The sequence below is a fragment of the Anomalospiza imberbis genome, chromosome 1 (assembly GCF_031753505.1).
Source record: "Anomalospiza imberbis isolate Cuckoo-Finch-1a 21T00152 chromosome 1, ASM3175350v1, whole genome shotgun sequence".
Lineage (NCBI taxonomy): Eukaryota > Metazoa > Chordata > Aves > Passeriformes > Viduidae > Anomalospiza > Anomalospiza imberbis.
In genome coordinates this window covers 129,572,166-129,585,189 of record NC_089681.1, presented here as the reverse complement: position 1 = coordinate 129,585,189, position 13,024 = coordinate 129,572,166, and the positions used below count along the sequence as shown (strand labels likewise).

General features: G+C 38.1%; 1 protein-coding gene across 6 annotated transcripts in view; it reads left to right on the top strand.

Annotated features, from left to right (window-relative positions):
- The window catches only part of CDK14 (cyclin dependent kinase 14), a 384,029-nt gene that overhangs the window by 207,701 nt on the left and 163,304 nt on the right, over positions 1-13,024 (top strand). For all 6 annotated transcript variants that reach the window (XR_011005641.1, XM_068211387.1, XM_068211377.1 and 3 more), the window contains one exon: positions 3,978-4,041. Coding sequence is in view for 5 of the 6 variants with exons in the window: in XM_068211387.1 (XP_068067488.1) it covers positions 3,978-4,041 (64 nt within the window). In the remaining variant the exon portion in view is untranslated. The remainder of the gene's footprint in view (positions 1-3,977; positions 4,042-13,024) is intronic.

The window sequence follows — 13,024 nt, the reverse complement described above, 5'->3', positions numbered from 1 at the left end:
GCTTTTCTTTATTAAATATGCCAGCAATTGGGAAAGAGCTGGTAGGAAAGATTTGCACTGCTGCTTATCTAATACATGGCAGTAACGTGGGATGGTTTTGCATTTGAAGCAGAATACAGGACAACATGACTAATTGTGTTGGTAGAGTGGTGCAAAGCTCACTGTAAACTAATTATTCCCTTGTACAACAGGGAGTAGTGAGTCCTTGCAAAACCAGATGCTAACCCCAAATTTTTTCTTATAGTAACAAAATAAGGTAATTCATTAGCCCTTGATGCATTTTTATTGCATTTCCTAGGAAACTTTTCTATATCATCCTTGTATATGGAGATTTGAACAGTAGGTTCTGTTTTTATAACTTTCTGCCAAACCCTAATGGTATCAACTGGCAGTACAGATATTTGACCCTCAGTACCCTGATGTATTGTAAATTTGTTATTTTTTTACAAATAGACTTCTCATCCTACAAATGGAATTAGAATCTGGTCCTAGCAAGTTTCAAATGAGAACATCATTTTATACCCCTTGTCAGAGAACAAAAAGATCCCAGAGTGTTGTCTGTGGTGTGGAACAGCAGAACCCCAGTAGATTTTGGAGTCTTCTTTGCAGAAACCATAATCACCATGGTCCCTGGAAAACATTAAATCCATTCCAAATATGAGAATTGTAGATTAGTCTTGTGCTAGTGATTCAATTTAAAGAAAACAGGATATTAAACCATGCAAGCTGAATGCTTACCTCGCTGAGAAGCAAATTGTCAGTAGAGAAAGCAAACAAGTTAGTTTTATTTTTTCAAGTAATTCTCAATGCTAAATAAAAGTTTATTTCTGCTATTAAATTAGGGCTTGATTGCTGTGACAGCAGTGGTTATTTGTATGGCTTTGGAACATGAAATGGAAAGAAAAAGTGTTAAAATATAGAGGAGACAGAACTCCTGGTGTCATGCTTAGGATGAGAAGTGGTGGACCATGAAAGCTGGGGCTAGGAGGTCACCTGTCAAATAACAGCTCCCGGTGTTCAGCTGTTGTCTGGGTCTGGGTAATCGGTCTTCACTGCAAAGTGACAGTGTATTCCAGTAAAACCAGAAGACTGTTGGGTTCTCCCTTCCCTTTTCCATGTTGGTGCCTTAATTCTCTCTTGTAAGCTGCAAAACAAGGCAGATTCTTCTCCACTGTGGTGTTAAGTGTGAGCCTCACTTTGCTTTGTTTATAGCAAGTGTCAAAACTCATTGCTTTGGATTGCTTAATCCCACTCATCAAAATGGGATTGATTGCTGCTTAGGAGAATCACTTACAAGGTGATGCTTACAAATCTCTTTATGTTGACTTACTTGTGGGCTGTGACTGTTTAATCTTATCCAAAATCACAGTTCTTTCACTGCTGCCCTCTCCTTCTTGTTTGTTGGTTGTCACATATTGTGAATTTCTGTATTACATAAGCTAAAAATTTGTGTGGAAGCAGGATGATCTTTATAGTGTTTGTACCAGGCATTAAAATAAAGTGTTTGGATCCTTGCCTGAACTACCACGTGTCTCTACCTTGAAAATGGTTGGCATTTAGATGCTAGGAAACCTGCAGTTGTTTTCAGCCTGACTGCTGCCCTTGAGGGAAGGTATAAATATTATAGGTGGTTTGAGTACTCCAATGCACAGAACTTGCTTGTAGCTGGCTCCTAGATACTGTGGTGGCAGATGTGCTAGAACATTATTAAAGAAATGGATTGGAAAACTAGTGAAACAAGAAACAATGAATCAAGTATGATTCCTTTAAAAAGTGAAAATTACAGATTTTGTTAGCTGGTTTTAAGTTTTTTCTGTACAGTCCTATAGCTGCCTCTGTCTCATCTAAAATAAGAGGCAAATAAGAGCACACTTTTAGAGGAATGTGGCTAATTTTTTTATATTCAGAACAAATATATTCATAATCAATATATCTTATTTAATAAGAGACTAATCCTTTGATTCACTTAAGAGAGGTTGCAAAGTGGAGAACCTTATTTCGAAATTTAAATTGATGCAAGAATCTCTGTTTTTGATCCACGGGCTCCCTCTCCTGGTCTGGGAGGTGCTTGGCACCAGGAGCTTGATTAATGCAGAAGGTAAGTGGAAGTTATTTGCAAATTGATTTTGTGACATAGTGTCGATGGTGTCTCCAAACTTCCTCAGTGTTTAATGACAGCATTGTGCTCTCTCTAATAGCAATAATGAGATGAACACGGGTGTTGTGATGAATCAGGGTTGCAGGGCCAGGTGTATCTTATTCAAGTGCTAATTAAGACATATCACAAGGACTGAAAGATATGTGCCTACAAACTATATTTACAAATAAAATCAGTCAATTTGCACACCTAAATAACTATGTAAAATGTATACTCTATAGTTGTACTGATACTGTCACCTTTGTCACCTTAGTGCTCTGCTTTCACCTTCTACTGATCATAGTACATCCAAGTTGGACTTTTTGCTTATTGTGTTTGTGGATAAAAATACCTTTGGATTAATATTCTTAGATTAGAAACATATGACTGTTGTAAACTGCTCAACAAATTTGAGGCCTGAGACTCATAAAGCAAACCTCGTAGGTAAAAATTGTGCCTATTTTAGAATTCACTTGCTTTTGCCTCAAGTTTTTAAGCTCATTTCTAAATTTAATTTAATAAATTACTGACAGAGTTGAAGAAAAACTTTTTTGTGTTTTACCTTGCCATTCTTTCTTCTAAGATTTTTTTTCAGCTTGAATTTATCAACATGAACAAATGTTTACATAGTTTAAGAAATGAAGCAAGTATTTTAGAGTGGTGTCCTTCCTTTAATGCTCCTAATTCATATGTATATTGCAGCAAACAAAATTAAAATAAATCTCTTCAGTTCCAAATGATTTTCACGTTAACTTTGGGCTTGCTTCATGCTGATGTAACTGACCACAGAATGTCACAGGCATTCAAGATATGCAAGTCCAAAAGTTTATTCAGTGCAGATAGGGGCAGCGCTGGGAGGGGCTTTTGTACATTGATAATGCAAAACAAGCAACAGACTAATGTGAATTACTTTCACTCAGAATATCAACCTTTTATTCCAGAGGCTGAGCTTATAACAAATATTCAAAATAATCTAGCATTTTCATTCATGTTAGAAATTGAATGTAAATTTTTGAAAAGAAGGATCTACAGTTCATTTAGAAATGTGTTTCTAGAGCTGGTAATTTAAGTGCTCCTCATGGCTTTACTTAAGGCAAGTCTTGACAGTTATGTGTTATGAAGGAAAACCAGGTTTGGGAGAACTACTTATAGCAGTTCTCTTCCTTTAATTACTACTTTTGTCAAGGGCATGGAGAGTGAACTTTTCATATGAACAGAGAATACAAGATGCATGTGAGAAGTGTAAATACTTTGTTGCTGTAAGTTGGTCTGACTTATATTACAAGAAGGAGGGTAGTTGAAGTGAATAGAAACAAAGCATAATGCACGAGTCAATGAAGTCTGTATCTCCTAAGAATTTAGTATTTTTATATGTACTGCAGCCATGTTAAAATAACAACTCTTTGCTGTGCATTCTTGTTCATGCCACACTCTTGATCATCCTCTTTACCATCATTGTAAATCTTCTATCCTAGCATCTATTCATTATCTTTTTCTCTTATTTAAATTTCTAGGGATTGAAGTTATTTCTGAGCTAAATTACTTAGCCGCTGTAACACCAGTGCTCTCAGATAGCTTGTTACTTGTCAATGAAAAGTAGCTTTAACATCCATTGGTTAAACAGACAGTGTAACAGGAACACAGCACTCCCATCTGCTTTACAGACTCCACTGGTACCTTGGAAATGTTGTAATCATTTAACCTTTTTTACCTTCTTCCTCCTCCCCATCCCCCAGTGAAGAAACCTATTTGAAGTTTAGACTGTGCTTTCTACAGTGCTATGACTTGTTAAGTCTTTTCCATTAAAGCAATGTGTTTTTTTACATTTTTTTGTGTACAGGTACTTGGAACACCAAATGAAGATACGTGGCCTGGAGTCCACTCTTTACCCCATTTCAAACCAGGTAGGTTGAAGCACCAAATTCCCCCTCTGGAAGTACACAACAGAGATAATTACATCCCTGACCACAAGTGATCAGAATGACCTGGTGTGCAGTGTGTGAACCATGGTGCACTTCTTCCAGCTGCTTACTTTTTATAGTGCTCAGGGTGGGAGGTTTTCTTTCGTTTAATTTCTTCCATTTCCTTTTTGTTTTCTTCTGTTTGTTACAGCGTGAGCCCTGACCTGCTTGCATTCCTCAGCCACTGAGTATTGTACCTTTCAGACTGCTGGCATACTGATTCTCTATTAGGATTACTTTTCCAGCAGAGCACACCAAACTTTGACGAATACTGAAGGAGACTAAAGAGTAGAGATAATAAATTGTGAAAGCTGGAGTCGTTACTAGGTCATCTATTAGCATCTTTTTGCAAAGAAAGATACTAATTTCACTCTTTTAATATGAGTTGTATTTGCAGTTGTCATGCTCTATAATCATTTTTGAAAAACTGTTTCACCATCGGATACCTTTTTGTGAGAGGGAGCAGTTTGTCTCCTAGAGACCAGGAGGATGTGGTCAACTTCATTATGCCATGCTATGTATGCATGTTTATGTATGTGATATATATATTATGTATGCATGTAGTATGTCTGTAATATATATATAGTCTTGTGAACTTGCAAGTGTGGATCTTAGAAATATGTTTTTTTTTAACATGGCAAAGCAGAGGAATGAGTACGCAGGAGATGAGGCAGAGGAGTTGTAAAGGACAAATAGATCTAGACAGCTCTCAAAATAAGAGAGAGAGAGAAACAAATATATTGTAGGGCTTACCCTGATAGAGACACAAAGCATTGAAAAATAGGAATACAAACAGCTTTCTTGCACATTGCTTTTTAGTCTCTGTCCTACTGCTGACTTACTGCTGTATAGTGAAATCACACTCTAGTTCTCTCTAGTGAATTACTAGAAACTTTAAAACTCTTTCACTGGATACTAAAAATACTGCAGTATTCTTCTCTTAAACACTGTGTCATTAAGTTTACAAAGTTTTGTGTTTCTCATTCTTGATACTGATTGAAAGTTGAGCAAATACAGAATCCTTACAGAAATGTAGTGGTCTGTAAAAGCAGCCCAAAAACATTGGTTTTAGCAAGAATATTAAAGAGAAGGAGAAAGCCTGAAGGTGTCAGTGACTGTTCTTTGGGTTGGTTTGTTTTTCTGTGAGATACAGGAAAGTTTTGAACAGTAGATGGCAGCCAAGAAATTTCCTGGTTTCATTATTCAGTTTGGCTTCCAAATGTGTCAGGGGATGGGTGTTTATTACCACAGCAGAGCATCCGGAAATAAATCCACTGTAGGCACATCATTAAATCTAATTTTTATGCAGGCATTGTGTTAGAATTTTTCTTATTTTCTCCATCCCAGACTATAAATTTTTTCAGCTATGAATGCATAATATTTATACAAATGCAGAGTGGGGACAGGAGGAAAGGTGCCTCCAAGACAGAAAATGGTCACTTAGTATTTTCACCATTTCTGCATGGTGTGGCCTTTGTTCTCTCAGATCCTTTCCACATCTGTGAAGTATGTAGATTTGTAAGTCAGAGTGATTACTATTCTCGCTGGCAATAATTTAATATTTTTAGGGCCTTTTAATGCAAAGCACTGAACTCCTTAATTCCCTTACACTGTGGAGGTCTGAGAGCACTCAAGAAATAAAATCCCTGTTCTGTATACATAATGTGTTGTGTACCCTCTATCCTTGATGACCTCAGTAAAAGGATTTTTTGTTTGTCTTATTGTTCCTTATTGCTGTTTTTAGAAATTACAGCAATAGAAAGCATAATCTAACTGGACAACCAAAACTGGCTTGCATACCCCAAAACTGAGTAATTGAATTTTATGCTGGTAAATGTGGAATTGTTAGAGCAGCAACATACATCCCTCTGGGATCATTCTGGGGTACCAGCACCTAAGGTATGCTCTGCAAAAAGTGCTCTGACCTATGAGCCAGGTTGGAATGAACACTATTTGCTCAGGCCTTTAGGATTGTTTGAGATGTTTGGTCAAGGACACCATGTTCTCTGTCACTTCTTGAAAATTTGCTTTTCTTCATGCTGTTCTGTGCACAAAAGCTTTCTGGCTATGGTAAGTGTGCTGCATCATCTTCTACAGGTGCTCAACCTGCCATGCTCCCCTCCCTGATGGTCTGAAATTTCTCTTACACTCTAGCATCATCTTCTACAGGTGCTCAACCTGCCATGCTCCCCTCCCTGACGGTCTGAAATTTCTCTTACACTCTAGCTTTCCTGACTGACTTCTTAGAAGCAAAAATGAAAGTTGAAACTTTAATAATACATTTGACAGTTGTACTCAATGGTCCTCGTGGGTTCCTTCCAACTCAGAATATGTGATTCTTTGAAGATGACTTAATCTGTTCCTTTTCCTAGCAAAATAGTGAAGTGTCCTGAAATATCTTGCCAAATCTGAACCAATTCCATTATTCTTGACGATTTGTGAAATTACTGTATTTAAATATATGTGATATGGGGTTAAGTAACTCCTGTGCTTTGCATGTGTTAATAAGTTTTAAAACTAATAGCTGCTAATAGTAATTGTGATAAATTGAGAAGTGGAGAGATCATTGGTGAGGATACCAACGTTCACTCAGGCAAGGCTTTAATTCTATAAACTTGAGTTGTGTAAGCATAAAACAAAAGCAATTGAACAGAAAGTATCAGTGAGGAATTATTATTATAGTTTAAAAATGCTGAGGACATTAAATGCCTGTGGATTTGGGAAGACTATTGAGAATCAAAACAGAATTTCATTGTATTTCTTGTTTGCATACAGGCTTCAATAACTAATTTTCACACTGTGTTGTGTTAGGGCACAGTCTTGTGCTGCAGAGACCTAATCACAGTTTACTAGGAGAAACATGTCTGAAAAACTTGGTATTAGTCTCTAATGCAGTGGCCAAGGGTCTTGATTATTATGGAAAGCATCCAGTGCTTTAATAACTATGATGTCTGACATCTTAATATGTAGGAACATTTCTAAGCCTGAATAAGAAATATGTTCCTAAGGCTAGCTGTGGGTGGCTCTAGGTCATTTAAAGCCCTAACCTAGGTGATTTTAACAGCTTATAATAGTGAAAATAAAATGGTCATAGTTTTGTTTGCCATTTAAAAAGTCACAAAACAACTTGTATTTTATCCGCCTGCTTTGAGATCACAAATGCTCCAAGTAATATATAAGATACTTAAAGCTAAAAGTTGGCCTGGTCTTTGAGCTTTCTCTGTGCTGCAGTCTCCATCCTCTCAGTTTGTGTTTGCACCTGTGAGCACAGACACACATGCACACGTCCTGCTTAGTAATTTACTTAAGGGTAACCTAAATAATGCATTTGGGAGGCCTGAAATATTCAGGAGTATTGCAGTGACTTTGGGTTACCTCTGTGATTCACTTTGAAGCTGTTATGGATGCTATAATCTTGAGAGGGTCTTCCTGTACTCAGGAATCATCATTTCATTGGTCTCATCACCAATGAACCCCAGCCATTCTCAATTGCTGTGACAGTAATTATCTGGCCTCAAATAGGAAAACAGTTTGAGGGAATTGTAAAAAAGTGCTAGTTGCTGTTTCAATAAAATTTTGATGTTTCATCCACGTGAGAAGCCCCATGTTACAGGCTATTGGACAGAGACACTTTCAATGATGAACACGATCCCCTAGATTTGGAGAACATGTTTTCACTATTCACTCTTTTGTTGCAATACTTTAGGAGATATGTAGATTTGCTGAGCTAAAACAGATTCAAACACCAATCATACCACTGGACCTGTATCTCCAGGAATGAATTAAAGTAGACATTAACCATGTCTTATCTATATGAGTAGAGGTGAAGCAGTATTTCCAAACAAGCTACTTCCTTGCCAGTCTTGTGTCCATGTCTTCCTAATATTTTGTGCATTATGTTATTCATTGTTATTAAATCTCCAATTTTTTTTTAGTCTGGAGTCTTTTCAACTTCCCCTCTCCAGCCGTTTCTCCTGGATTGAGTCCCGTCCAAATAAATGAGCAGGATAGGCCTTTGGATAAATATCTGCACTTAAGTTTTCACTTTTCTGACATTCTCAGTTAGTGTTTGGGACTGATGCTGCATAACCTCCATCCTGAGAAGTTAAGTAGAGATTTATCAGGAGGAACTGTCAGTGACTAAAATAGGAGAAAGTAAGATACGGTCACAAAAGAACATAAATGAAGTGTCCGTGGCAATGAAGAGATGGTAATGGTCAAGGAGAGGAAGGAACTTGTTAAGAAGGAGGAAAAAACATGAGAGTGCTTTGTGATGTTCACTGTGTATCAGTTTCTTCACAATACTGTTTCTAGGTGAAAGAAAGTTAAATATTTAATCTTGGACTGATGGTGTAGGAGCCTGAACCTCACAATGTTCCACAAATGATCAGATACAATAGACAGTAATACACCTGAAAAGCTGCCTTTATGAGACAATGGAAGCATCTGCTGAGCACTGATTTTTAAAAGAGAATCCCTAAAGCCAGGATGAAAAGAGGTAAGAGGAAGAGTCCCTCCTTAAAGAGAAAGCAGAACACAAAAAGAAAAAGTGAGGAAAAGGCATTCATAGGAAATAGTGCATAACATGGATTTTGCCAGGAACTGATGGGTACTTTGTGGATTTATTAAAAAATCACAAGTCTATGATGGACAAAACCACTGCAGAGCTGGTATTCCAACTCAGGAATTCTACTTTACTTCCCAGGTGATCAATAAATATAGATTTGGTTTAGAAATATGATCTATGTACATCCTAACAGCTGATTGATAGCCAGATTTTTTCAAAATACTAAGTCTTCATTTAGAGTAGGGCTGGACTGAGAGACTGAACTCCTTTGGCACAAGCACATGAACATACTGTATATGAGAACATACAGCTTTTCAAACTTTCATAGCAGTTTTTTCCTATAGAGTTTCTCCAAAGCCTTCTCAACATTTTGTTACATGCTAAGTCAATATCTTGTTTGTTTACATCTGCATTAATACCAGAGAGTGTTCCCAGGCAATGTGGGAGCCTCTGCTGTTAGACTGTCAGAGCAGCCTCTGGTATGCCTTTACCTCATGGCAATTAGCACTTACAAATAATTAATTCCTGGGCATTAGGAAGCTTCCTTAGGGTTAGGAAGTTAGAGTGGGCCAGGGGCTGTTCCCTGTGTTGGAGGATGGAAGAGGGAAGTGCTGCAGCATTGCTACAGGACAGTGATGGTGTCTTGGCCAAACAGTCTCAAACTCATTTAATTTACTGGTATAGGTGTAGTCTTCAAGAATCTGAGTACTTGAAGAAAGGAGGGCGATTTGTAAAGGAGAATTAATTTTGAATTCTTCCCCCTCTTTTGCTAAAACAAAACTGTATTATTTAGTGTTTCTTCAATCTGTGGTATCCACAACCCAAGGGAAGCAGAGTTGTCAGTATTTTCACCATTCTTTAAACAAAATTACATTAAGCTGAAAAGTTAAAGTAACTTATTATGTGTGCAGGGGAAACAAGGTGAGCTTTGCTAAAAGGTAATCCATTTAATGTAGGACTCCAATGCTTCAGACAATGCTGGGTATTAAAATTACATTTTCTTCTCATGCTCAGGAGGGAGTCCAGAAAACAGCAGCTATTCTTCCTCTTTACACAAACTGTGCTCTTCTAAAGAAAATGGAAGGGAGAAGAGGGAATGAGATGGAGGGGAGGGAGTTGAAATTTTTCTCAAGATGTTTGGCATACAAAACTCCAAAGTCTATCTCATGTATTTGATAAAACTCTGGTTGTAACTGAACTTCAGTAAAAACTCTAATTGCACACTAGTGCTGCAAATATTATAGTGCTTGAAAATTTTCTTGTCAGTATAAATGCTTGTCTTCATATCTTTAGCTAACATAATTTGAATAAATTTAGTATTGAGTCTTTACTAAAAATGGTATGTCATATATCACAATACAGTGTTAGTCACGTTAGACTTTTAAATTAAATGTAAAGAAAACCCTTTCAAAGAAAGAATGGATTAGACTTTTCAAAATATTAATTATGGTGATGTTTAAATATTTGCATTTAAGCTAATCACATTTGGTTTTAAATAGACAAGAACATTAATCAAGGAATGCATATTAGCCATCATGTTTTGATTAACAACATAAAAAATGCCTTGAAGTCAAACTGCATTTTAAGTTCTTTGGTTTTGACTTGAAGCTGATTATCAATACTGTTAAAAAGAAGCTAAAAATCAAAATGTATTCTGCCTCTAATTCCTTCTGTAGCTTTTCTTGTCTATCTTAGGTCCTTTCAAAGCAAACGTGGCAAAGGTATAATAGTTGATGTGTTTTTCTGACTGATAAAAAACGAAAAAACCCTCATCTTGTTTTATGTTACTTAAAATGCAAGTGCTTATTTTTTCAATTCTCACAGCAGACCAGTATTCCTGCAGTGGTCTGCTAATAAGCTCACTAGTGAGTTCTGCTGAAACTCGCTTCTGTTTGAACCTGCCCTTGATGCGGGGCTGTCAGATGGAGCGTATTTATCAGGAAGATAATGATGTTTGCAGTGCAGAACATGTAGGTTGTGGGCACAAAAGTGAGTATGCACATGTAACAGTGTTGCTGTAGAGTGATTGTCTAAAGGAAGGAAGGAAGGGAGAGAAAGAGAGAGAGAGAAAGAGAGAGAAAGAGAGAGAAAGAAAGAGAGAAAGAGAGAGAGAGAGAAAGAAAGAAAAAGAAAAAATTTTTTTCTAAGACCACTTAGTATTGCTGAGTGTAATGGATGAGCTTTCTGGTCAGGCTTTTTTTTTTTTTTTTCCTAGAGCTGCAAACTGGCCAGAATTTGGAAGCTGATGTTTTAAAAACATAATTTATTTGATGCATCAAAGTTGTCAAATTAACTAGCTCAAGAAATTCTCTCCCTCTCTTCCTCCCATTGCTCATTTCTGCTTCCATTTTGTAGTTGTTACTCCAATAGCACAGTCCCAAAAACTTCCTTGGCAAAGGAGGCATTGAGTAAGCTGTGCTGCAAGGCCTGAAGCAAAGAGCAGCTCAGATCCTTGTGCTGCCAGAAGAATGTTAGTGTAGCTGCCCCACTCACCACATCTGAGTGGGTTGTGTGCAGTGCCCAGTAGGACAATGACTCTTGGTTCTGAGCTGGTTCTGAGGCTGTGGAAGGGACATGTCAGCCTTGTCCTTTAGGATATTCTTGGGACATTCTGAGAGTAAAAATTATGCTATGGGAAAATGTTGCTACATCTTTCCAGTATCAAATAGGAATAGTCTATGTTAGCTCTTATTTATGTAGTCCTATACAGGCACCTCTTTACACTGCATTTGATTGTGAACTTAGTCAAGATTTATTTACCTTGGCCTTCTAAGAAGCAAATAGTAAACACTCTGAGATGCTGTGCAATTTAAACTAAACTAAAAATCTCTTCCTTCGTTTCACATAAGCAAAAATTCACCTTTTACTAGGTGGAATACAGCACCCATATGAAAAGCCAGCTCTGTAACAGAGAGACATAGCTGGTAGTGAGGATGATGACTGCATATTTGGGATAAAAAAAAAATGCAGTAGATCAAATTTTATTTCCTGAATTTGTTCCCAAAAGATTGGCAAATATTGAAGTCTTTGCATAAAGGAAATTAAAGTCACAATTTTTACTTTAAATTTCAGATATGCTTATTGTGTTGGCCTTCCAGAGCTTTTATTTTAAAAACCCACCTTTAATAATACTAATGTAAAAATATTTGAATGCCAGTATATATACCTACAATTTGAACTATAAAGCTTCAAAATACATCTGAGATCAAATCCTGATCTGTAAACATACAGTTTTTCATGTTACTTTAATCTCAGCCTGATAAGAGTGAGCAGCTGCCTCAGCAAGATGGTGCACCTTGTGTTCTTGAGAGTGGTGTGCATGTGCTGGAGGATGGCTGTGTGGGTGGGTGATCATGGGAGTGTCTGCGTGAAATTTTCACAAGTGCATGTTTGCTTTTCAGTTCTGAGGGAGAGGAATTTTTTGCTACACAAGGTTTCCTCCACAAGGTTGGATTGAGATTGTGATTGCCAGTACTGTTACCTCTCAGTATGTCAGGCAAAGGTTTCTTTGTGGGGGAGCATTCATGGTAATACTGCAGAATTCCCAGTCTCATATACAGACTTATATTACTGTTCTTTATGAACATATCAGTGGTAGCTTCTGAAAAAACAAATGTCAAAACTATATGCTTGAAAGTATCATAGAAGTAATTTTGTGCAGTTGGTCACAGTCAGGTATGTGTAACTTTAGGTTTGGTTTTTATTGCATCCATCGAGCAGCAAAGGACTGAGGCATTCATACAGGTTTGTGTGAGAGTCATTCACTCTGAAAAGTGACTCAGAAGCAAACCTGGGGATGTAATTTATTGGGGTTCCCAATATTCCGAGCTGCCTGGACTTGTCCTGCTGCTGAGTCCAAAAGGCGGCAGCTGGGGTGGTTTTACCCCAGCGACACCGTTCAGCTCACCCAGAGGCTGCAGGCGGCTGCAAGCTTGCCAGAAGCCCCAGCGGACGGTATTCCTCAGTGGAGAGACTTTAGTGAAGGAAGGAGTCACTTCTGCCAGAGGGTTCGATCCAGAGTGTTTATTCCAGCTACAAAGTTCTGAATCCCGTCACAGCTCCAACAGAAGGGCTCGCCACGTGGCTGGAGTGTCCTTTTAACCCGGGGGTAGGGGGAGGGGCAGGGACAGGTAGCCACCAACCAGGTGAGGGGGAGGGGTCCCAGGGGGAGAAGAGACACCTGAGTTGACCAATGGCCACAGGGTGCAGGGAGTATCTTTTGAATCTACCGATCATTCCACACCTTGTCTCACAGCCAGGGCTCCTGGGACTGGGGGCGGGGGGACAGGAGAGAGGACTTTACCTTTGGGAGGGAGGAGACACACCGCAACATCAGTTGTGAGACTGAACTCTGGTTCT